This window comes from Passer montanus, unplaced genomic scaffold, assembly GCF_014805655.1.
Source record: "Passer montanus isolate IOZ18808 unplaced genomic scaffold, ASM1480565v1 scaffold50, whole genome shotgun sequence".
NCBI classification, from domain to species: Eukaryota; Metazoa; Chordata; class Aves; order Passeriformes; family Passeridae; genus Passer; species Passer montanus.
Window position 1 is genome coordinate 1999529 of NW_024369930.1, and position 25226 is coordinate 2024754.

The following is a 25226-nucleotide window of genomic DNA, read 5'->3' on the forward strand; positions in this document are numbered from 1 at the left end:
GAGCCAGCTGTGCCCAGGAGGCCAAGAAGGCCAGTGGCATCCTGGCTGTACCAGCAACAGTGTGGCCAGCAGGACCAGGGCAGTGATTGTCCCCCTGTACTCAGCACTGGTGAGGTCTCACCTCAGATCCTGGGCTCAGTTCTGGGCCCCTCTCTACAAGAAGGACATTGAGGTGCTGGAGAGAGTTCAGAGAAGGGAACAGAGCTGGAGAATGGTCTGGACCAAAAGTATAAGGAGAAACAGTTGAGGGAGTGTTTAACATGGAGAAAAGGAGGCTCAAGAGGAACTTTATCATTCTCTACAACTCCTTGAAAGGAGGTTTAGTGAAATAGGGGTTGGTCTCCCAAGTGGCAAGGGATAAAATGGCAAGAAACAGCCTCAAATTACACTAGGCAAGGTTTAGATTGAGTGTCAGGAAAAATTCTTTCACCAAAAGGTATGCCATGCATTGGAACAGGCTGTCCAGAGAACTGTTGGAGTCCCCATGCCTGCAGGTACTCAAAGGACGTTTGTTTAGATGTGACATTTAAGGGCACAATTTAGTGGTGGTGTGGCACCACTTGGCACCACTTGGCTGGTTTAACAGTTGGATTCCCTGATCTTAAAGGAAATGTTGACTTGAACATTTCTATGATTCTATATTGAATATCTGCTGTTAAATGACTGCAAAGAATTAGTATGAAATTTTAATGAGGTAGCTTATGTCATGGTAACAGCATTAACTGATTATAAGATAACTTTGTTACAAATGTGACTAAATATATGCCTGTAACACATTTAAAATTCAGTCAGAATGGGAGTGAACATTTAGTCATGTGGTGGGGCTACACTGGAAGCTAGTTCAGCAAGCAATAACTTCATTGCTTGTAACAATATTCTCAGCATATCCTTACTTTGTTTTAAAATGCATTTAACTAAACATTGCTAGAAGTAGTGTAATCACAAGGAACTATTCTGTTTTAATTTGTACTGCAGTGGGCTGCAAGTGCACATGCTGTTAGTTACATGAGGTTATCTAATGAGAGCTTCTTCATTAAGCGCCATATCATGATTGTGTTCACTGATGTGTGTGAATCCTTGCATATAAATATTTATAGGAGTTTTCTTCTATAACTTGGGATGTTTCTAACAAGTTTTTCACTACTGCTTCATAAACAGAAGTTGAAGAAGAAATGTAACTACTTTTCACACCAAAGAATATTAAGGCCCGTGAGATTGCATTTTACAACTTATTTTCTATTCACTTATTTCCCACGATTGTTTGTCAGATCATGCTGGGGTTTGTTTGTTGTTATTTTGAATTATATTTGAACCTTTTAACTCAGCATTATTAAGATTTTCATTTAATATCTTAAAAATAATTTGAAGTCACAGCTTCTACTCTAGTAATATACATTTTTAATACAAAGTTCAATGAAGAAATGGCAAGGATTTTGGGTCAAACTCTGAGTTTTCCCATTCTGTTCCTGGTGCTCACTGAGACTGGGTGGGATTCAGATAAAGATTACTGTCTCTAAATTTAGTTGCCTACAAAAGGTATCCATCCTCCTATTACAATAAGTGAAGATCCAGTCACACCACCTGATGGAGCCTAGAGAGGGAATTGGGTATCCTAGAGAGGTACTACTAAGAATGCACTTTAATGTGAGCTCTTGAAAACGTGAACTCAGAACTCTAGACTAGGATTGACATGACTAAATATGAGTACCTGATACCATTTCAAGCATGTTAGAGTATCATTATTTTCTTGCTTGTTTGCAATACAGAAGGCACAAGTCTTCTGTAGATACTGGCTCATGTCTTCCAGCTCATTTCTTGTGTTTTGGAGTCCTAATGAATATTTTTAAGTGAAAAGACTTCTCAGTAGAAGGTGGTGTCTTGCACTTCTACATATGTGGCTTTTTCAAGTTCTGGCAATATGAAGAAAGTACATTATCATTATTTATTTCTAAGTATTTTCCCCAAAAAGAATCACGCAAAACAGTTTCAACACAAAAAACCCCTATTTCCCATCCCTATGCAGTAGTTTGTCAGTTAATCCCTGAGCACCACAAAAATATTCCTTAAGTGTCCTGTTGGTTGACAGTTTCTATCAGTGTTAAGTAATCATTTCTTTGCACATTGGCTGTCACTTCAGACACATAAGATTAATCAGTGCCTTTCATAACACCCTTCTGGAAATGGAACTTCTTAGTGCACTTATCTTTTCCTCTCACTGTTTTCTTCTTCCTTCTTTCTCTGCATGTCAGTGAGAGACTGTGAAGACTTTAAGGGAAATGTTGCTGAATTAAATTAAAAGCTTAAATAAACATGAAATAAATTCTCTAGAGTGGAAGTGAGTTAACATTTTCTGAATGGTGGCTAAACAAGAAAGTAAGATTACAGTTGGGCAGTAATTATAAAAATTTCTTCATGGGGAAAAAAAATATTTCAAACTTTACACATGACAAAAACATTGGAGAAAGATTCATTTGAAACTGGGCAGGAAACCTTTACTACCTTAATCTCTAGATTTTTACAAAATATTCCCAGGTTATATGTTCTGGAATGCTTTAGAAGAGACAATTTCATATTTAATCTCTACATGATTCAAGAGAAGGCTTGTTCTTCAAATTTCCACAAAGTCTGGGGTAGATTAATTTAATTTTTAAAAATTAATATAATTTTCCTATATAATTAACATTGTAAAAATTAGTTTAAAGTGTCTATTTATATTCAAAAATCTTTGTAGCTCTTTGATATCTAAGGCTGCATTAATATGTAGTCATTTATTGATCATTTATAGCAAGCGGTGACAGAATTTTTTATTAAAAATGTGTTGCCGACTGTTTGTCTTTCAGACCATAGGAACTAGAGACATATTTATCATATTCCTTTTTTTACCCATTTAGAATACTATTCATGTCATTGAGTAAACATTTTATGGTATAACACTAAAATTATTCACATGGGTATGTCACAGAGTGGCTCAAGCCCTGTGCATCTCCACGAACAGAGCAGTGATTCCAGTCCTGGTTTACCTCAAAGAAACCTTAGATTTAATTTACCTCTTGTAGAAGTGAACAAGAAATTTCTGCAGTCTGAAGTGACTTCCTCTGACCCTGTTTCAACAATAAGAAATATGTGTGAATGAGTCTGTCAGGCTTCATTAAAAGCATATCAGCAGATGGCTAAAACAGTGAAATCCTGCTCCTGGACAATCACTTTCTATAGGGGTAAAAAAACCCAAAACCTTAACTTGTCTGAACAATAACAAAGGAGATGCTAAACCTTAATCTCTCTCTAGAATCCAGTTATATCTTTGGAGTGTTTCCTGTTGAAGCTAAGTGTTCTCTTCCTATGAATTACTGGGAAATTGCATTTTGTGTCATGTCAGACGTAAAAACCTCATTGTACTCTCTCAGTAAGACACCATGCACACTGCAAACTGTTTTCAAAGATGCTTAATCACACTTTCTATTCATCCTGATACACCTTAGATTATGAATGCTGTGAGTGTTACTGGATTCTGCAGGTTTTGTGCTATAAAGATATACTAGTTTGCCTCTGATTTATAATGGGAATTGTACATTCACACTGTTGTTTGCAGACAGATTAACAAAGGTAAATATTCAAATGTTTTCAGCATTTATTGTTCTATTTAGAAAAAGCAGCGACATACTCTAAAATGTATACCCTACAAGGGAACACAATAAGGTAGAATAGTAAATTCTTGGCCATTTATATTGTAGTTTTTTTGCTTATTTTTAAAGTATGACTTATGACCATAGTTATAACTTTTGTAAAGCCACATAAAATACAAGTTGATGCCTGTGTGTCTGGGTATATTTGTAAAGCTGATTTGAATTCTACCTTCAGTCAGAATTAATTCTGTTAAAAAAATACGTTTGACTCTCTGCACTTCAGTGGCCTCTGAACTTCTCAGTGAACTTCATTTCAATAGCCATGGCTAAACTCACAAAACAGCATGTTGTCAAGAAGGTTGCTATCCTAGAAGAATGAATAAAAATGAAAATAAAGGCCTATGATACAGATATGTTCTGGGGTTGAAGGCTCATGGACTTGCAATAATATGTGAATACTTCTGCAAAGAAGATTCTAAAATATTGTTTACCTTAATTTTTCAAGATAATTTAAGATAGTAAAATAAATGAATAGAAAATGGAAAAATAAATTAAAAATAATATCTGTAATAGGAAGTTCAGAAACTGTTGATTTACTTGTTCACCTCCACATTATCTCCCTGTTTTTAGGTTCTCATGTACAGTAATTGACACAGTCAACTGTTTAATCACTGTTTTATTGGATTTTTCACTGTTTATAATCAACAGTTTCCAAATTATATGTAGGTTTTATTGAAGACTTACTCTACATCTTGTATGTTTATTCAGGGAGGCATCCATGGTTATAATCTTTTTTTTTCTTCATTGTGGGTTGGTCTTGGTTGTGGGCTTTTTTGGGATTTTTATTTTTGGTTTTGGGGTGTTTGTTTGTTTTTTGGATAGAGGGGAGGGGCAGACTGGCTGATTGATATGGTTTGTTTGGGGGCTTTTTTCCTGAACAGCGGAATTTCTAATATAAACTCTAATTATGCAAGTTAAGTCTAGAATTTCTTCCATACTATAATTTATTAGAGAGCTAAACTAAGCAACTAAGCAACATGGTTTGTCTTTTACATTTGGTACTTCTCTCATAATGTTCTTACATTCCTGAATGTGGTTTAAACTTTCATACGCTAGAGACAGATTAAGTCCACAAAATCTGATTTCAAATAGTGGTTATTATAGTAAGAGCCAATTGCAATATTCTGATCCTTTTCAGTATAGGTATTTAAAATAATGAACTTAATAAAAATTCTCTTACAGCTCTTGCATGAAAATGGAGTCAGAAAATAATGGAAAAGGTGTCATGGACATTAAATTGCAATTAATTGCAAAAAGTTGTTAGAAGAGTAAATTGAAGAATTAAACAGGACTGAACAACATGGAAGTATAAGAATTTACAATTAAGTACCAATATGCAAATTGTAGTAATGACCAAACTACACTCTTTTAAGAGCTTATCTGTAATGCAAATAATCTATGCTATGCTATTTTAGAGGTTATCATTAATTTGTATAAAATTAAATATGAGTGAATTCATTCATAGCGTTCATTCAGAATTAAACTCTGTCCTTAGTTGTGAAGGAAATATCTGTTTTTATTTTCAGCTACAAGCTGAAAATAAAAACAGATATTTAAGATGATCAGATATAACAATTCCCTTTAGTCTCTTTTAAAACAGATTTCTCCTGAATGCATTAAAATATTTAATGGAATAGTACAAAAAAAAGTGTTACTGCTGTATTGAAATTATATTCTTGTCCAACACAATGAGACCATAAGCAAAATAAACTATTAGTAAACTAATCATCAGTTGTGGAACAAGTTATAGACTGAAACTGCTTGTACTGTTGATCAGCATGTGTCCTGGAATGTTTTCAGCACACAACAACTTATAATAATACAGGTCAGTTGATGGTCATAATTTGCATAATAACTTGCCAAATAGTACCACAGCCAGTCTGGACGGAGTCATTCTGGTTTGGGCTAAATTGCTTTTAGGGGAAAGGGCTAGCGAAGACTTACAGACACGAGCTCTGCTGTGCCACTTGAATTCAGCTTTAGAGAACAAACTTTGACCCATTTGTTTTAAGATGTGGCCGTGGGGCCCATTAGGGAGACTGATGGCCCAAAACAGCCCAACCTGTACCTTGAGAGGAAATGCTGAAATGGCTAAGCAGGGTTCAGATTTAACACCTAATTTTCTCTCTTAAAATGTTTTAGGCCTGTAGTATTAATTTTTGAGACAGATAAATAAGGCAGTGATGTGTTTGTGAGAAGCATGCTTCTTTCATATCCTGTAAAGATAGCTGTACCTAGCTCAGGTATATTGTCAGGTATTTCAAGTCAAGATAAATGTCCCACTGACATCCATTCTCTTTTATGTCAGGTGGTGTTTGTACACTTGAAGAGGGGGAGACAGATTTACAGTTCTGGGTTTCTTTGTTCTTTTTTGTATTTTCCGGAAGAGAGGCTGAGCAGCCTTCAAAAGTTGTCCTTGTAGCACTTTCAAATAATTTTTTCCATCTTTTTTTTTTGTTAAGTACTAAAGTGTGATCTGCCAAATTAACTTTTTATAAAATTGAGTTGGTTCCTATTAAGATTATGGTGAGTCCAGGTATTAAATTAGAATATTTCATTTTTCTGTCAAGGTTGGGTGGTGAATACTACTAGATTACATACTTAGAAACTTTAAATTTGCAGGTAAACAAACATACATATCCCCACACAAAGCATGTAAAATATTCTTTTTAGCTACTGTGGGCTGAACTGATATGATTAACTTCACTTAAAGTCTGCTATATTCAAGGAGTAGTTATTCCTTCTGCAGTTCAAATACTCTTTTTTTTTTTTCCCACAGGTTCTACACAGGAAATATTTGATTACCTTAAAAACATTTTATACCTTAATTTTAAGTCAGCTGTTTAGGATCAACTTTAACAGACCTCCCTTAAATCACAATGCATCTTTAACACATCAGAAGTGTTTTATTGGTAACTCATAATTTCAAGTTACCTGTTGGGATTTATTGGCTTTTTTTCCCCCAATGGCAATTACTGATGTGCATTGAAGCACATCAAAAGGTTTTGAATGCTTCAACAGTCACCACTCTGCATCTCTTCTAGATGTGTGTTGCATAAGTCAACAAATGCTTTTTATTACATCAAGACTAGAAAGTGTTTATCATCCAGAAATCTTTTATGGGGGTGAAATAATAATTTTATTTTATAGCTTTTAGAAAGCTAACTGGAGTTTGTGAAAATTCTTTCTATAATCTTGATATTTATAATGGCCACATGGTCCCTATGTAGAATTTTTAAAAGGCCTATTCATAGACGAGAAATGATCTATATATTTTTTCTGCCATTTTTCTGGAATACCAAAGAAAGCAGGAGATTATAACATTTATCATCAAACTTTTAGGACATTTTATTTTCTACAAATATAAAATTTAATTTCCTCAAAATTAATGTGAGCAGGGAGCAAAAGGAAATACAGACCCTAAACTGAAGATCATTTGCTGGGCTTGTTTCTGGTTCCCTAAACTATCTAAAATAAATCATAAATTCTCCACATACACTTTGACTATTCCACAGAATGCTGTAATGTTTTGTTTTTTTTTTTCTTATGAGCATTGTGAAATAAAGTCTGAGCAGGACTCTGACATCCAGAAACAAGAAAACTCTCTAAATGCAGCTTGTCATCATCTGTGTAAGACAGAAAGAAGAATGGTGGAGTCTGATAAAGGAATAATATTTTAGAAAAGATAACACAAGTCTCTAGAAACTGTTCTTATAATAAACAGCCTGGATCAGATAGAAAAACTGAAGACAATATATGAATATTTAAACATATTTTACAATATTTAAATATAAATATTTGCACCTCACCTGTTGCGGCACCAGATTTGCTGGGTTTTTTTTCATCTGAACTCTGCAGATTAGTCTCATGTTTACTTATATCTGACATGACATTTGCATAGATTGACAAAGGTTTCAGTTTTACAGAGGACATTTGTAAATCTCACCAGGTAAAAGTGAGATTAAAATCAGATAGTGCTTACCTTTCTAGTGGATCTGTGCTCAGTGATAAACTGTCAGCCATGAATGCCAATACCATTTATTCCTGTAAAAATTATTGTAAAAGGGATAGAAAATGTCAAATACATAATGCCCTCTTGTCGCATAGATTGTAATGAGAGCAAAAAATATCACAAACAATTATTTTTTTGGTGAAAATCATCAAGCTGTAATGAAACAGAAAGTAGCAGGAAATAGGTATCACTTCTCTGAACTTCCTAAAGTGTGATCTTTCTGTTGCCCTCAAATGGCATTTTCCAGGTTCTTTTAGTCTGCTCATTCCACAGAGGTTTTTTGTTCCCTTAGCTGTTTCTAAGTGGCTCATTAAAAATATGTGCAGATTATAAAGATGTAATGTGGTAATGCAGTTTTTCCACAAGATATTTTAGAGATATTTTATGCCTTTCATCATTGTTAAAAAAAAAAAAAAAAAAAAAAAAAAAGAAAAGAAAAAAAAAAGATTCTGACACTTTCCAGGTAAGCATGGAGAGTTGTAACCACATAGAATCAATCTGTGTCAGCTTGAGAAGGGTTGTGGGTGGTTTGGGGCAACAAATATTAACTGCATTCACATTATTGAGTGGGATTTAAGAAAAGTAGCTTGAGTCTGAAATGCATTACGTTTAACATGACTTTTAATAATTTTGAGAACTTCATTTATGTCTTTTATTTATTTATAGTTTTTTATTAAGACTGGGTATGACATATTTTCTGATCTCCAGAAATTCTGGAAACTTGGTAAGTTAATTTCCTAATTGGTGGCACAAAAGACTATCAAGCATACATGTTCTGGATAGTCCTTTTAATAAAAAGGTTTCACTTTCTGACATATTGTTTAAAACAGATTCATATTAAAAATAAGCTCTTAAAATTATATTTGGGCTCCCATGGTTCTGTGATATTTTTTCAAGCCCTGCTTTTGCAGACAGAATCCTTTTACAATAGACCAACAATGACATGTTTTCAAATCAAACTAGCAAACATACAGCTTCCTTAAGAGTTCATCAGGTTTTAGAGAGGAAGCTCTAAAGGCAGATTAGCCAGTCCTACAGAGAAGGATTTTTATTTAAGTGTGTTTTTACCATATTACTGCTGTTATGTAACACAAAGTGGTTACCAAACCATGATAAATAGAGCAGCACTCATTTTCTCTTTTTTAAACAATTGTTTTTTTCTGAGAAGGATCATTATTGATGGAATGAGAGTAAAATGTGTGTTTTGTAAACTTGTAGCCCTCCAAGTCCTCTGGGTTTTGCTGTGCTTTTTCCTCCAGCAGCTGGGTTTCCTTTTTGTGATGCCTGTTTGTGAGCATTTGTCCTTCAGGCCTGCACTATGATACAGTCTGTTAGTCTGTTTTCTACAAATTTTGTAATTATTGACTTTTTGTGAAACTTTTAAACCATTTCCTACTTTTGTGTATTTGCTTTTTAAATTAGTTCATGTGGTTTGTTGATTTAATTCTTTTACGTAAAACCAGACAAAACCAGGCTTATTTCTTCTCTGTCTTCATGTGTTCAGCACAGTTTATTCTACAATTTCCTAGATACACTTTTGTCATAAAATACTCAATTTTGCTGCAGATAAGGCTTTGTTTTCCTACTTCCATGATCAACATTGTCAAATTAATTAATGATTATTGACAGCAATGCTATTTCCGTAAGTCATTTCTAAGGAATGTTTTGGCAATATTATGCACCATCTACAAATTAGTTCTCTAAGATGCAATGTCCCATGAAGAATTTATTGGACAAATACTCTATTAGGAAGAGAGAACTGAAAAGAGCTGGTACTATCTGAGTGAGCTACACACTTACTATAATACATCATAGTTATAATGTACATTTTTAACTGTGATGGAGAATTAGCTAATGAAGCATTGAAGGGCAATGTTTTTTCTAAGTGCCAATGAAGCATAATCAGGGAGATTGAAGCAAAATCTTAATAAATGAATGAAGCAAATTAAAATTAATTTGTCAGATGGGTTACAGAGGTAAATGTTCAAGCAACAAAAAGATCTGTTAAGATGGCAAGTTTTATTAATCTAGGTAGGCATTTTGGCCATGATTTCACTTCCCAAATCTCACTATGGAATGAACAGTCAGCTAAATTAGTATTTGCTCTTTTTTTTTTTTTTTTTTTTTTTTTTTTTTTTTGTAGATACCAGTGTAATATAAACACTTTTTGGTTGCAATTAAATGTCTTTTACCCAATTTTAAATTTATACTACATCATATCTGAAAACATAGCAGTAAAAACTCAAGATTTTTTTTGAAAAAAAATGTCTGCTTAGTTGTTTTTGCAGAATAATTAAAATGATTGCATCCAAGTTCCATCTTTAAAGAAAAAAGATTATTTCTGAAGTACTGGGTTTTTTATTCAATGCAGATGATTGCAGGACATAATTTTAACTACTTTGATGTACAAAAAAAATCGCTTTGCATACTGGAAACTGCTTCCAGATCTGCCCTTGAAGACAGATGTGAACTTTCTACTCCATTGCCTTGAGATTTTTTTTAAAAAGAGCTCCATAAATGGTTCATTTTACAAGCAGACTGCATATTAGTCTGGTGTCAAAAGCTTGGGAATTGATTACATGGACTATAATACAGATATGATAATTTCTGATGTGTTTTAGGATGCAATTTGAATTCTCTGGGACATACATCTGCACTTATGATCTCTGTAATACACTCTTCATGATTTTGGATCTGCAGCTCTCCATAGCCAATTTTGACAAAGCCTCTTGCTTTCTGAGGTTATTTAAAATTTCTATAAAATTATAGTACAATTGTTTTTTGGGTTTTTTTTTTTTTTGTTTGTTTTTACTCAGGCAGATGCATCAAATTATAGTACAATTGTTTTTTGGGGGTTTTTTTTGTTTGTTTTTACTCAGGCAGATGCATATTTTACTAAAAGTTTGGTGTAGTGGTTTTTGTTTTTTTTAATGGGCTTACATGATATATATGATTAAAAAGTAGAATGTAAATGCAAATTCCTAATTTAAGCTATATAATTTAATAAAACTCTGAGTAAGTTTCTGTTCTAAAGATAGATTACTTTAGAAGAAAAATACCCCAAATTATATCCTGGTTTTATAAATTATTAGCTAAAATCACAGTGAAGTAGCTAAATTTTTCAGATGCCAGAAAACCAAGAAGTAAAAAATTATTTTGAACAGTTTTACAAAAAAGGTTTTTGTAGTTTTTTGCTTTGTTTTGGTTTGGGGTTTTTTTTGTTGGCTTGGGTGGGTTTGGACGGTTAGTTTGTTGGTTTGGTTTTCTTAATTCTTTTTGGGGTTTTTTGGTGGAAATTGTGGCAATTTTAGAAAAATAAGGAGATTTAGAGATTACTAACAAATTCCATCCCACTGTTTTGTTTTGGGAACGTTTTTTTTTTGGTTTTTTTTGGTTTTTTTTTTTTGTAAAATGCTATTTCATTGGTTTAAGACCATTCCTTATAGGAGTATCCTGAGGTGAGGGGAGAGCTTGTTAGTAGCAGAAAGCTGTGGGTCTGTCTCTGAAGAGGAAGAAAAGAACAATAAAAGTGGTTGTAACATTTTTGCTGAGGATTATCACACAGAAAAGAGGTGCTGCCTGGGTGGGACCCTTACATCACTTTAATCATCAGGACCCTTTTGGCCATTTGAGGGTTTTCATAGCCCAGAAAACACAGATAAGCAGAACATTTTGGGGTTTGGGGTGTTTTTTTTGGGGAGTTTTTTTCATTTTGTGTTTTTTGGGTTTTTTTACTTTTCATCAAACCACAGAGAGCTATTGACTTCTCTGTCATTTTTATCTCCAGATGTTTGTTCTTGACTTATAAGAGAACATACAATTAAATTAATTAGAAGCTGACATTAGTATCACTTATCCTGGAAGACTGAGGATTAGATCATCTTATTTATGATATAAACAGGTTCTTTAAAAGGGTGTTTCAAGGATTGTGCAAATGCTTCAAAATTAATTAAGACTTGAAAATTGACTTTTAATGAGAAAATAAAATCAGTCTATTTTGAATAACAGCAACACATTTGAAAACATAAAACTTCAGATGAATATTGCTCCTATTTATTTATTATTTATGTTAAGGGTTATTTTTTGCCATTTTGAGTTTTTTAGTAAGGGATGAAAATATAGAATTCAGTCCCAGGTTTGGAGAATTAAAATTTTTGTTTGATTTTTTGACAGATTTTTTGGGTTTAGAAGTAAAGTAAGAGAACTGTGTGCTTTGGAAATGACAGTGTAAAAACAGCAGTTAAATTTAGAACTCAGTAACTCTTTATATTAAAAGTGTTTTAACACATTTCTAAAACTCTTCAACAATTTTCTATTTATCTCAAAGCTTTACTAAGGACACTTGAGCATCAAATATCCTTTTAAAATATGGCTCAAGACAGGCCATGCTTTCAAGATAAAAGTTAAGCTTCTGTACAGTTTCTGCTGTCATTGTAAAAATGATACAAGAATAAGGTTTGTCAAACCTGACATAAGGTACAAAACTATTAAGTATGAATACATTATGTATAATAATAATAATATTAATAAAAAGAAGAATACAAAAAAATCAAATAATAAATGTGTTATTTCACACTAGTGCCATATTTATTATTTTTTTAGCATTACTATAGTACAGTGTTATGTAGTTTAAACCACAAGCTATTTTCATGACAAACTGTGATACTTTTTGCCTAAAGGGACTGAGTAGAACTGCCATTTACAGTTCATCTACACGGTGTGGGAAAGTGCTGGGCTTGTATCACATGCATGTTGGTCTTGCATTATTTCTTTTAGAGATTATATTTTTAATGTGATTCTCTAAATTTTAATTATATTTTAATATGATTCTCTAAAACATAAGTGTAATTAAAATTCATATCTTCTCTAGCTTTTGTTTTTGTATTTTTATGTAATCTAAGAGCCAATATGTAAAAAATTCAATGGATAGAGAAATTATTGGAGCAATAATCTTTGAAGCTAGAGAAGTTCCCCCCATAAATTTGGTTATCTTTCTAAGAAATGCTGAAACGTTGAGAATGGAAAACTCTTTGTGAAACTAGAAGGATTTTGACATTAAAGTATCAAATCTGTTTAGAATATTGGCCCCTTCTGGACATAAAACTCTATGTATATAAGTTTGTTTGATTTCCTGTGTGCTGCATACCTCTCTATGTGTGTCTATGTATCATTCATGCATATAGGAGTGAACAATTATGGATTTGCCCTTTCCCTGAAATATTTTTGAAGATGTATGGAGGGATCCTCTGTCTTCTCATCAAGGAGAAATTCTGAATCAGCTAAACTGTATAAGTAATTGTGTAATTAGCATTAGACCTGAGGTGACTGGTTGATTTGAGAGGATTCTTTTTCCTTCTTAAAATAGCAAAAAGAAATAAAAGTGCAGGTAAGGAATGCAAAGAGGTAATTTTGGAGGCACTTCATTTTTCACTGTCTGTATAGGGCTTTTTTCCCATTTTGTAGTATTGTTTGTATTTTGAGGCATGAGAAAAAATTATTTTTAGAAGGATAAAACAAATAATTTTCAAGCATAATGTGCCTATTATTTGCATTGCAAGTCCATTGGGAAATGGAGTACTCCTACTATAGTTTAATATTTTGGGGCCTTGCCCTTACTTCCAAGGAGCTATGACACATTCACTGACACTAATGAAACAGAAAAAAAAGCCCCAGATTTCACAGGTTTTTTTGTATTGGTTTGGTTTATTTTTGTTGGTGTTTTTTTTGGCTTTTTGTGGTTTTTTTCCTTTTCGTCAATGCACTGAGGACTGTATTTTTCTTTTATATTTAGTATTTATATTGAGAGCTAGCAGTACTTTTGTTTTGGGCAGATTTACATGGGTTTAGATTATTTGGTATTTTCTTTGCATAATTTTATGGCGTCTCTTGAAAGTAAACTCAAGCTTCTTATGTGTGATTTCAGGAGTATATAGGATTTATTTGCACATTAAACACCAATAAAACATCTGCTTTAGGTCATACTCTAGCATGTCAGTATGTTATACTTTTAAACAGATTGTACTCATGTTTCTGTACAAAATACTGAGAAGAATTTTTAATGAATATTGGCTTGAAGTTTCCCAAAAAAAGTATTTCATTTTTAATTCTTCTTGTACATATTTTCCAAATGATGGGAGAACATAGCATGCTCACCTTTTTCAAGTTACAATTTTTGACAGGATTTTCCTGCTGACTAAATGGCATATTCCTTTTTAAGACATCCTTTCCAATATTCTCTATTGTGTAGTGGCACAAAGGCAAAACTGTAGGCAGGAAAGTGCAAGGTCAAAACAATGAGTGGGACATACAGAAAAGATTATTGTCATACAGAAAAGATTATTGTCACTTAAAAAGTGTCACTGCAGTCTCCCTGACAGCTGATCAGCAGCAACCTCAAAGGAGGATGAAGCCAAGATACTAAAAGCTTGTTTTTTCTCTTTTGCACCTGCACCTCATCTCTCCCCTTGCCTTTCCCCAGACTTTGCACTGTGTTGCCTCAAGGCATGGGAATTTGCCTCTTATCAGTAAAAAATGGTCACACCTGCTGATAAAGTGTTATTCTGCTCCCGTGTTGCAAAACCAGGCTGTGGCTATTTCTGTGCTGTGGTGCTCTGCCATTGCTGCACACTGCCCATTGCAGGGAGGTCAGAGTATGGTTTTCACCTCCTCATTTTAGGTGTTTAGGAGAAACGTCCATTGGGAGGAGCTCCAGAAGCTGCTGAAAGGCCTGTGTGCTTCTCAGCATGTACCATATCACACAAAGCCATGGTCATTCTGCACAGGTGTCACATCTATTTCCTTTGTTTATTTCTTTTATCTCTTTACTGCCGTGGCAGCTGCCAGCATATCAGAAAATGGTTACCTGCAAACTTCTTCCTGTATCTGTAGCTAATAATTAATATAATTTTCCAAAGCCAGGTAAGGGACCAACCTTTCCTTTCTGCTGAACCTGTGTTCACTTCATTGAGAATAGAATGTTGCCTTGACTATGAATTATCCCCCATTTTTTTGTCTGCTTGTTTCTTTCCCTGTCCCCCTCATTTTTCAGGCACCTGAAGGATTTAGGTATCTTTCACATGACACTGAAAGTAAACATTATATGTAAATCACTGCTAATAAACTGAAATTATAAAGCCATGTAAAATAAAAATAATTCATAAAACAGATATGTTCACAGTGATTCTGATTAAAAGACTCAAACAGAAGAGATGAACTGAAAGGCAGATATGAATCAATGGAACTGTCTTCAGGTATTTAGAGATTTTGAATATTGGACCATTTATTTAAGTATCTGATTACAGATTTAGGTCTTTTCTTCAGGCTACTATTTTAAGGTTTATCTTTGGACTTTAGTGTAGGCTCTGAGCAATTCTTACATTCGTCCTTGAAATGAGGTCTGTGTGGAGCACAGTTTGCTGCAGGCTCTCTCCCTAATCAGGACTAGAAATAACAGTCAGACCACCAACACTGTTCATATCTGGAAAGAAGATCCCATAGCCTGCTGAGTGAATCTGAGTAGCCAGGGTCATAAATTTAGGTTCTCAGTTAAGTATTTACAATTTAGGTTAGATGGAACTGGATGGAGCTAGGACTTTTTAAAAAAATTTAAAATCAGCTTTTTTTAATTAAGTATTTTCCTCTCAGTTTATAGCATTTCACTTGAAGCATACAGATTCTTCTCCATTAAAAAAACCAATGCATTATTAGGTAAAATGGGAACAAAAAACACACATTTCAATCTGTCTTAGCAAAGATTTTTGGTTTTTCAAAGCATATTTTTTGGGTGAAGTGCAAATGTTAGTTTTAGGATTATCTGATTTGCAAGAGCAAACAAAATGCAAAATGGCTTTTAAGAGCAATGATGTATATCAGTTGTCTCTGTATTTCTATTTGGGATGACCAAAATAAAAAGTTCTTACAAAGAGTGGGGTCTTTATATATATATATGATCCATTTAGGTTCACGTAGAAAGATTGTATTTGTAGTTTATAGCTAAATACATATTGTGAGATGTAATAAAAATAACAGTTCTCCTTTTTGCTATGGAACCTAGTTCCATAGCTAAGATCTGGTTTTTGAACAAAAGCAATTTTCTCTAGACTGTCTGCAAAAGGTCAGCATTGAACACAGAATTGAATAGACCACAAACTCTTCAGGGGATGGTGTTGTTTATTGTTCTGGTGCCATCTGTGACACTAGACATTTTGTCAGTTCTGAACAAATAATAGCGATGGTGATATGGGAATACTCACGTATTCTGCTGACCAGTTTGTGGGAAATTGTGATTCAGCTGCTAGGAGGCCCAGAAAAGAGATATTCTTTGAGACTGTTGTAATAAAGGGTACAAAGCAGCATAGTGAGGCTTCTCAACATCTACATATAGCCAAGAAGGATTACAATAGCCTAACATTTTAAAGGCTCTGCCTAAACTGGTTTATAAAATAATTATTTAATAAAACTATATTTTTACCATAAAATTATTACTTCAGACACTAACACAACCTTGAATTTCTTTGTCTATAGAATCTACAGAAATCTGTAGGAACTACCATTCTATTAAAGCAAGTTAAGAATAGCATTAATAGAGGTCACATGCTGCTATTCATTAATGCACAACAGTGTGGTCATTTGTCACGTATGCAAGCAACCAGAAATCATTTTAGTCATCTAATTGGGAATTTCTTTAAAAGAACCAGTGAAAGAGAATGTCACTGGAACAATTTTTATCTGATTCTGGTTGTCAGACATACATTGAAATATGTTTATGAATGTAAATATTGTCTTTTTATCCTGCCAATAAACTCTCTATCTCTGTCTTTTGTGAGTTAAATGAGAAACCAAAAATAATACAGAAATACCTCTGAGATGGACTTTGTAGATTAGAAGACTGCTTAATAAGACAATTGTATAGTCATTGCCATGTAAGGAGAAAAAGCTGATTTTCTTGTGTACTTCATTGTAGAAGTCAATGTTCAAAAATATCTTAAATATTTTATAAACAAAAGATTGGCCTTTGAATGATGCCCATATGCACTTTATTGTTTTTTCCTTCACTGGAGTTATTTTTGCCATGGCATCAGAAGTGGTCACCAGGAGCAGTAAAGTGTTCAATGGGAATTTCTCTGTGTAAGTCTGAGGAGGAGGAATCATGCCTTTGTTTTGGGTAACAGCACCCCTAGAGCTAAACCTGCCAATACAAAGAAGGGCTTTTAGTGATCTTGTTATAATGATGCATGAAATAAACAATAAACATATTACAGTGCAGTTAGATGCAGAGGAAAAACAAATACAGTGGTGCTAGCTCCTCCTCAATAAAAAAAGTTATTTTTCCACCGTTTTGGTTCATTTGCATCTGTAATGGTATATATATATACACTAGGGATACATTTTTGCATTGACAGCATAATTCTAAGCCTCTAACTAAGCAAAATAACTAAGGGAAATTAAAGTATACACAGACACTATACACATAAAAATCCCATTATCTATTAAATTTAATTGCTAAGATAAAAATTCCCATACAGCAGAGCAGTTGCTGAAAAAACATAAAACTCAAGCTTTTTCTGAAGGTGCTGAGATGTATCTTAAAGTAAGGTAAGGATATACACTTTTCAGAATTGTCATCACTTGAAGAAGTGGGTCATCTTTTTGCTGTCATACTCTGTATTTCATCTGTACAGAACTGAGTGAAATATTCAGCAGTCCCAACCCTATTAAATTAAGGAGCAGGTAATTCCTGACACGTGGGAGAAACACTCTGTACTTTTCTGGTAATCTGCTGCAGTATTTACAACTTTATCACTTGGTGTGGAAGAAAAAGAGATAATTGAAAATAACTTATTTAATTTCATAGCTGTGACAGCTTATAATTAAACATATCAATTACAATAATGACAGGCTGAGATAACTTAGTCTTCCTCAAACACATACTGAAACTCTTTATTTGAGAAAAAGATAAAAGATGGTAATTTCTTTTGCATTGTTCAGAAAACAGTTTCATGTTGGTTGAAACTTTAGCAAATAAAAAAACATATGCTTAAACTGAAAAGGTAATCCCTTCCTCCTCCTGTTGACAAAATTCTTTATTCTGCAGGGATTTCTACAGTTTTGTTTTTTAAGGTGATGCTTTAAATTCATCTGAACCAGTTTTTGGGGGTTTCTGTGATCTCTCTTTGGTGGCTAAAAGACACCTTGATGCTTTAGGTCAACTAAATTCTGTGAATAAATTTATTGCTAATGATATAATGCATTCTGCTCCTGATTACTATTACAGAAATGCAGTTTTTAAAACTGGTAGGAATTCATTAATCATTGAGTGGTTTTGTTTGCAATCACATCATATATTGAAATAAACTGTGTTTCTCTGTACCACACTCCTATTGTATCAGACTCCAAACTCAAATCACTACCGTCAAGGAAGGTGTTCTAATTTTAAAGCTAAATTTGTCCATGGACCATTAATATCCATTTGGTTTGCAGCCAATACACCTTTCCTCCCATATAAATCATATTTCTGAGATTCATTTCCCTAGCTTAAATTAGCCACGTTTTTCTAACCTTTTTTTCCAAAAATCAACCATCTGACTAAGCATTTGTTTGCACATCATTTTTCCACCTGGGGTGGAATCCAAAAATAAGTTTAAGTTCCTAAGTGACATTTTAGACAAAATTTATGTGTAAATTAAGGAAAATGAGACACTATATCTGTAAAAAATATCTGTAAAAACCTCTCTGCATTTTTTCTAATTCTGGATGCCATAGAGGTTTCACTGTGGACCCTGTCTCTGCCAAATTTGCTTCATTTAGACAGTTACCTCCTGTCTGCCTAACACTGTTTGGACAGAGAAGATGTGAGATTTTGGTATTTTATTTTTGTATTTTTTTTTCTTCTGCCAGATCTACAGTCTTTGTGGTCATGCCCTGAATATTTATGTTTCACTATCAGTCTATGTGGCATAGGTGGTAACTTTTTTATATGTAGATCTAGCAATTTGAATATTTTTTCTAGAGGTAGGAGATCTAAGTCCTCAGTTTGTGTGGGACTTGAATTTGTAGATCACACATCCCAAAGAAATGCTGAGGACAGAATTCCCATTCTAGATGGAAATGTGACCTCCCCTCTCTGCATTTTATTCAGCCAGGGTCTACCACAGGCAGAGCAACACAGCAAGGAGGATGCACAGACTTGGGTACAGAGCAATTTGTGGATGAATACACATAGCAGACAGATACCAATGAAGAGCTGTTAATATTAACATATTCATCACCTCAGTGAGGCCTTTGGATGGTGTCTGCTGATAAACAGTCACCAGTCAGGTCAGCAAGCAGCAACTTCTCCACCTCCTTGGAACACACCAGCCAACCTTTGCACTTGCTGGGTTGTTAACATCCGCTTCTCTGTATTTTCCTTTTGGCTTTGTGCCTCTTCATGTCAGTATATTTCTTCCTGAATTGTTTTCCCTGTGACACTATGTGATTTTATTCTTTTTTTTTTTTTTTTAATATCACCTGGCTTTCTCTAAAATACAATCTCAGCAGCCTTTTTCTCAATAAAACTGAGCTGAGGACTCCCAGCTGTCCTTGAATCAGACACCTGAAACTCTGAGCTGAACCTTCCAAGAGTTCCTTCACTCCTTTTATTTGCAGAAAGGACCATTCTGTAGCAAGCAGGGCAGAGCTCTTGCTTGATGACTGAAAAACAGACATTCACAATGCATGTTAGACGTATGCCCTTTTCATAATGACATTTGTTTATTACAAAACTGTGTGAGGAGAAAATTGTGACAGAGCTATTTTGTTCTGCCCAGCAATATTGGGTTGTAAGGGTTGCTGAAAGCAGGAGAGAGCCGTGGATTCAGGGTATTAAAGCACTTGTAGTACCAATCATAATGTCTGCAGCCAATTGAGGGACCAAAGGGTGTGAAGAATTCTGTAAAGAACTAAGATTTATCTAGTGAAGACTGCTAAAAGAAGATGATGTCCATTTCCCAAGTCCTAATAAATTTAAGTTGACAGGCTAACTGAAGAGATAGCCTTAGGGAAAAGCTTGCATTCAGGGCATGAGGTTAACTGAGGGAAAGACAAGTCTAAGACTGAGGCATATGACTTCATGGTACAAAACTTGATTTTACAGAGAACCGTTCTGACAGAGAATCAGGAGCTAGAGGCCTGGTGCTATAAGATGATTTTTGTATGTTCTCTTGTGACCAAATATCCACATGGTAATAAAAAACGATTATGTGAAACACATAGCTTTGGGAGTAGTATGTGCAATGCTTATACAGCAATCCTGAAAAATAAAGTGGTAAGTAGATGCAGATATAGAAAAATCCAAGAGGACAATGGCAAAGTTCATTAAATCACTGGATATCTGGACAATTCCAGGTTATTTCCCTACTATTACATTCATCATCATGGCAGAGAGGCAAGTCTGAGAGTTCCATCTTTTGATAAAATTTAATGCATTTTGCCAATCTGCTAATCATCAAATTCCTTTTTGCGTGTTAATTTCCATTATTTTCCGTTTTAAGAATTCTACCATATGCTCAGCATAAAGCACAGTCCTTGAGTTGCACATATTTACTCCAGGGAAAAGACACTAAATAGAGACGGCAAGCAGTGGAAACAGTGTCTGGGTAACTAAACTTAAAATACTGTTGCTGAAGTTCTTATAGGTATCCAGAGAACTGAGTCTGTGAAGGATTTAAAAGAGGGAAAGGGAAGTGATGATGAATCTGAGAAGGAGCATGTGTATGCTAGTGAATGGCTGGGTAACTAAACTTAATATTGTTGCTGAAGTTCTTATAGGTATCCAGAGAACTGAGTCTGTGAAGGATTTAAAAGAGGGAAAGGGAAGTGATGATGAATCTGAGAAGGAGCATGTGTATGCTAGTGAGCAGGTAGCAGCTAAGATGTGCAAGATGGAATCTGTGTTAACAGCAAAGATATAAGGAGAGCCAAGTGTAGATGTACCCCAAATGTAGATAGATAGAAAAGAAACAAACATACAGGCCCTAGAAACTGGGTATAAAGAAATAAAGATAAAATAGGCCAAACAAATGGTACTGCAAGAAGAACATGTGAATTTAAAGTATAAATTAACATGTTCATAAAGAATATCTACATAGCAGTAATGTTTTGAACTGTGGATTATTTCATGGCAGAAGCCACTTCATTATGTTTTTATGCAATTAAAGATGGCTAAGGCTAGATTCTGAGAAGCTTAATGCATTTAAGTACTGTCTTATTCTTATGCTGGTTGCTGACTGAAGCTATAGTAGCACAAATGATAATGGCATTTTTTCTGCTTACATTGGGAAATTAGCATTTTCCAGGCTGCATGCTGGTTGCTGACTGAAGGTATAGTAGCACAAATAATAATGGCATTTTTTTCTGCTTACATTGGGAAATTAGCATTTTCCAGGCTGAATGGATAAAGAAAAATCTACCCCCTTTTTGTGGGTTTAAAATGTTTTCAGCCCTCCAATAAATTTAAAAAAAAGCGATGATAATTATTTTGCCAACTTTTTTATATTGATCTTCACAAAATTTATGAGAAAACAATCAAAGCTACTGTGAAAATGGATCTTTTTATCTGTAGTCTTTTTATGCTGTGTTATTTAGTACGTTTAGTCCATTTCAGACTTCTAAGTCCACAGCAGACTTCTAATAATAACATGATGATTTTCTGTGGGGCAGATTTGTTTCCTGGAGCATTGCTTCTATTTTCAATTTATAAAAGACAGTACACAACATATGTATGGTTTCCAATACTGTTTTCTAGGAAAAGAGAGGAAACTGAGCTAAGAATTACAGATAATCCCATCTAAAAGAAATATTTGCAAGAAAATTGAGTAATATTTTGCACATTCGTTAAAAAAGGAAATTTTTAAGTAATTAACTTATAATTAATAGCCTGATACAGAGCCACATTCAGTTTGCATTTGCAAAGGATATAGTAAGTGTTAGGGGAGACAGCTGATTCAGCTGATAAACTTCCTTTATTGGGACAATATTATTGGGTAGTATTATTAAATATTTTTTGTGTCAATTACTAGGACACTCACTAGTTTGGTCATTTCTATAAAAGTAGAATAATAAATACACAAGACAATTTTTTGATGACCTGAATGATAATGTGTATATTCTTGATTTGCTTGTGCCTGAAACAAAACTTTAAATAGCCTCTCCTTAGTTTCATTTCCATAAAACTAGACCATTTGAGCTGTTCTTACTTAAGATTTTTGTCATATCATCATCTGTGTTTCTTGTAATTTATATATCACATACAAAAATTGCTGATCAGCTGTTTTTAAATGTAGATTTTATTGCACATTATACACCACTTACCCACCAGTGAAGCTCATATTGCACTACTGAAGTAAACCTTCATTAGCAATTCCAGTATCCAGAAGAGACTGATTTTGTCTTCCTTTTCTTTCCTTTCAGTGCCATTCTGTGCTTAAAATTTTCTTTTGCTATTTTAAAGGAACTATAAACTAAATCCCACTGGAAACAGTGTGATTACTCCTCTCATGTAGTAGCTAGGCAACTGGCAAGGAGATCTTCTGCACAGATAGAAGCACTTGTCCTTTTTCTGATTTTTTGGGAAGAAGAGTAAAAGGAGCCAGTGTGCAGCAGGGATTTTGCAGTAAAGTGAACAGAGAGGTGATCTTCCTGTTCAGTTACAGCCATAATGAATTTATACAGATATCTATACAAAACCTCAAGAGAGGATTTCCTAAGAGAAACACAGCCATGAGTGGCAGTTGGTTCCCTTTTTCTCAGGCTGGCAAAATTATAGGGACCTCTTGATAGATTATAGTGGCTTTAGGAAGAAATATATGTTAGAAATATGTAAGCAAACTTTGCTTACATATCGGTCATCAATACTTTGAAAAAACGTTGTTGCTGTTTTCACAGTGTCTTTTTATATTTGTTCATCTTGACTTTCTGGAACCTGATATGCTCCATTTCTGGAATGGTGCTATGGAGCTTCCTGCAAGAGCAGGAGGGAAAAGAAATAACTTACCAGTATGCATAGCATTCAGATGGAAAGAATTCAACTGTATCAGCTGAAAATATTGTATGATTTTATTGTTACTTTTTCAAATAAGTAACTTCATATGTTTGTTGTGTCACAGGTACAGGAATGGCTGTGCTTAAACTGCCAGACCCAAAGGGCAATGTCAGGACAACTTGGAGATATGGGCAAGGTGCCACTTCTGAAACCAGGCCCTTCACAACCAACATCCAAACCAGCTGCTCCTCCTCAAAAACGGCCTGTGCCTGCTGTCTCACATTCCCCTCAGAAGACTTCCACACCACCCACTCCAGCAGCAGCAAAGCCAAAAGAAGAGCCAGGCGTTCAGAAGGAAGCTCCAAAACTTCAGCAGGGGAGATTGGAAAAAACATTGTCAGCTGATAAAATCCAGCAAGGAATTCAAAAGAAAGATGCAAAACCTAAACAGGGAAAACTTGTCAAGGCACCCTCAGCTGATAAAATCCAGCATGCTTCTCAGAAGGAGGACCCAAGGATTCAGCAAACAAAATTGACAAAGACAGCCTCCTATGACAGAGTATTGCATGAAGTTCAGAAGGAGGATGAAAAACTTCAAGAAGCAAAGCTGGCAAAAACATCCTCAGCTGATAAAATTTTGCATAGAGTTCAGAAGGAAGACATAAAACTCCAAGAGGCAAAATTGGCAAAGGTACCCTCAGCTGACAAAATTTTACAGGGAATTCAGAAAGAAGACCCAAAACTCCAACAGATGAAAATGGCAAAGGCACTGTCAGCTGACAAAATCCAACTTGCAGCTCAGAGGGAAGATACAAAACTTCAGGAGGTAAAATTGCCAAAGGCAGCTTCAGTTGATAAAATCCAACATGGAACTCAGAAAGATATAAAACTTCAACATGAAAAAATTAAGAAAACTTCATCGGTGGATAAAATCCAAGAGGAAGGTCAAAAAGAAGAAATAAAACTTCAGCGAGGGAAATTGTCAAAGACACCTTCAGCAGATAAAATCCCTGCAACAGCAACTGCAGACCAAAAGATACCCCTAAGCACATTGGAAGAAGATAAAGAAATTGTGCTCCCAGAAGAGAGCACACCACATCCAGAAGACAAAAAGGAAGAAATTACAGCTGAGATTAAAGACCATGTTGCTGAAGAGAAAGCAGAAGTTGAAGCACCTTATAAGGGACTGCAGGCTAAGGAGCAAGATGTTAAGAAAGAGGACTTGACAACTGGGATTTCACAAGTGGTTTTGAAAGCTGAAAAAGCTCAGGAAGCAGAAATTCCTGTTCAAACAGCATCTTTGCCAGGAACCGACCATGTGGAGGCAGTGCGAGAAAAAATAGTAAGTGTTTTTCTCCCTCCCACTTTCCTTTCTCCATCTTAGAATCTGATCCTTACAGACCCTCTCCTTCCTTTTTTACTGTTATTCTCTTTACAAAATTATTCTAAATGATAAAAGCAATGACTCCCATTTAGTGAAAGTTTCACCAGTTAGTCCTATGCTCTACATGCACATTTCAAGATTACTTGCCTGATTTTAAGTCTCAAGCAGTTAAGCATTTGAAACTAAAGCAAAACTCCTCTTTAATAATCTTTCCAGTATTTCAGATTTATTTACTTTGATCTCTTGACTCTCAGACCTCAAAGGTTAATTGTTGAAGTTGGAATGTTTTCATATTCTCAATCCCAAAAGGGAATAATCGGAGAGAGTAAGGTATACAGTGCTTTGTAATAACAAAATATAGTATAAATTTCAGGAATACTTTGGGATGCCTGAACATGGTACATGAAAGCATGCAATATTTACATCTTTTTACTATTTACTTGGTTTATGTCATGTAGACAAGTACATTCAGGTAGGGGTCTTGTGGCCTCTCAAGTCAGAGAAAAGTGTGAGTTTATGATAGCATGTACTAGAGGTCTATGTTTGAGCTGAAGAGAATGGCATGCACAATTTGTTAAGAAACGAAAAATTAGGGAGTTTTGCATCAGCACTGCAAATTAGGTGCTGATTATCATGTTATGAAAGTGACATATTATGAGAGTAGGAGTATACTTAGTGAAAGTGTTTAACCTTTGCCAGAATTATGTTTTCAAATAGTCCCAGTCAAAAAGGTCAAGGATTTGGTTGATTTTGTTTTATGTATTTCCTGGTGGTAATTAAGATATCTGGACAGAAAGATATTCTAATTCAGAAATTTTGTTTTGGAAAATACTATTTTTATAAACCAAGTCTCCTGTCTGAAATAAACCCCCTATCACATGTTATGTTTACTGCTCTTGATCATATGAAGAGTTATGGTGTATGATTTTATTGAGGGAATCCCCAAATTACGCTTAGAGTAACATAGCAAGAAATCCTACCTTTTGGACCAAACAAAAAGGAGATCTGGGAATATCCTATTTCAAATTGTTCAGCATTAAAAATAAAGAAGGTTGCTCACCTAGCTTGTACTTAGTAAAATTAACTCTGATTTATTTTTAATTTTTCTTTATTGAAGTACATCAGTGT

General features: G+C 34.5%; 1 protein-coding gene across 6 annotated transcripts in view; it reads left to right on the forward strand.

The window, feature by feature from the left end:
* Positions 1-25226, forward strand: part of PCLO (piccolo presynaptic cytomatrix protein) — a 325587-nt gene that overhangs the window by 118116 nt on the left and 182245 nt on the right. For all 6 annotated transcript variants that reach the window (XM_039723653.1, XM_039723648.1, XM_039723650.1 and 3 more), the window contains exon 4: positions 22839-24056. In XM_039723653.1, coding sequence (XP_039579587.1) covers positions 22839-24056 — 1218 coding nt within the window. The remainder of the gene's footprint in view (positions 1-22838; positions 24057-25226) is intronic.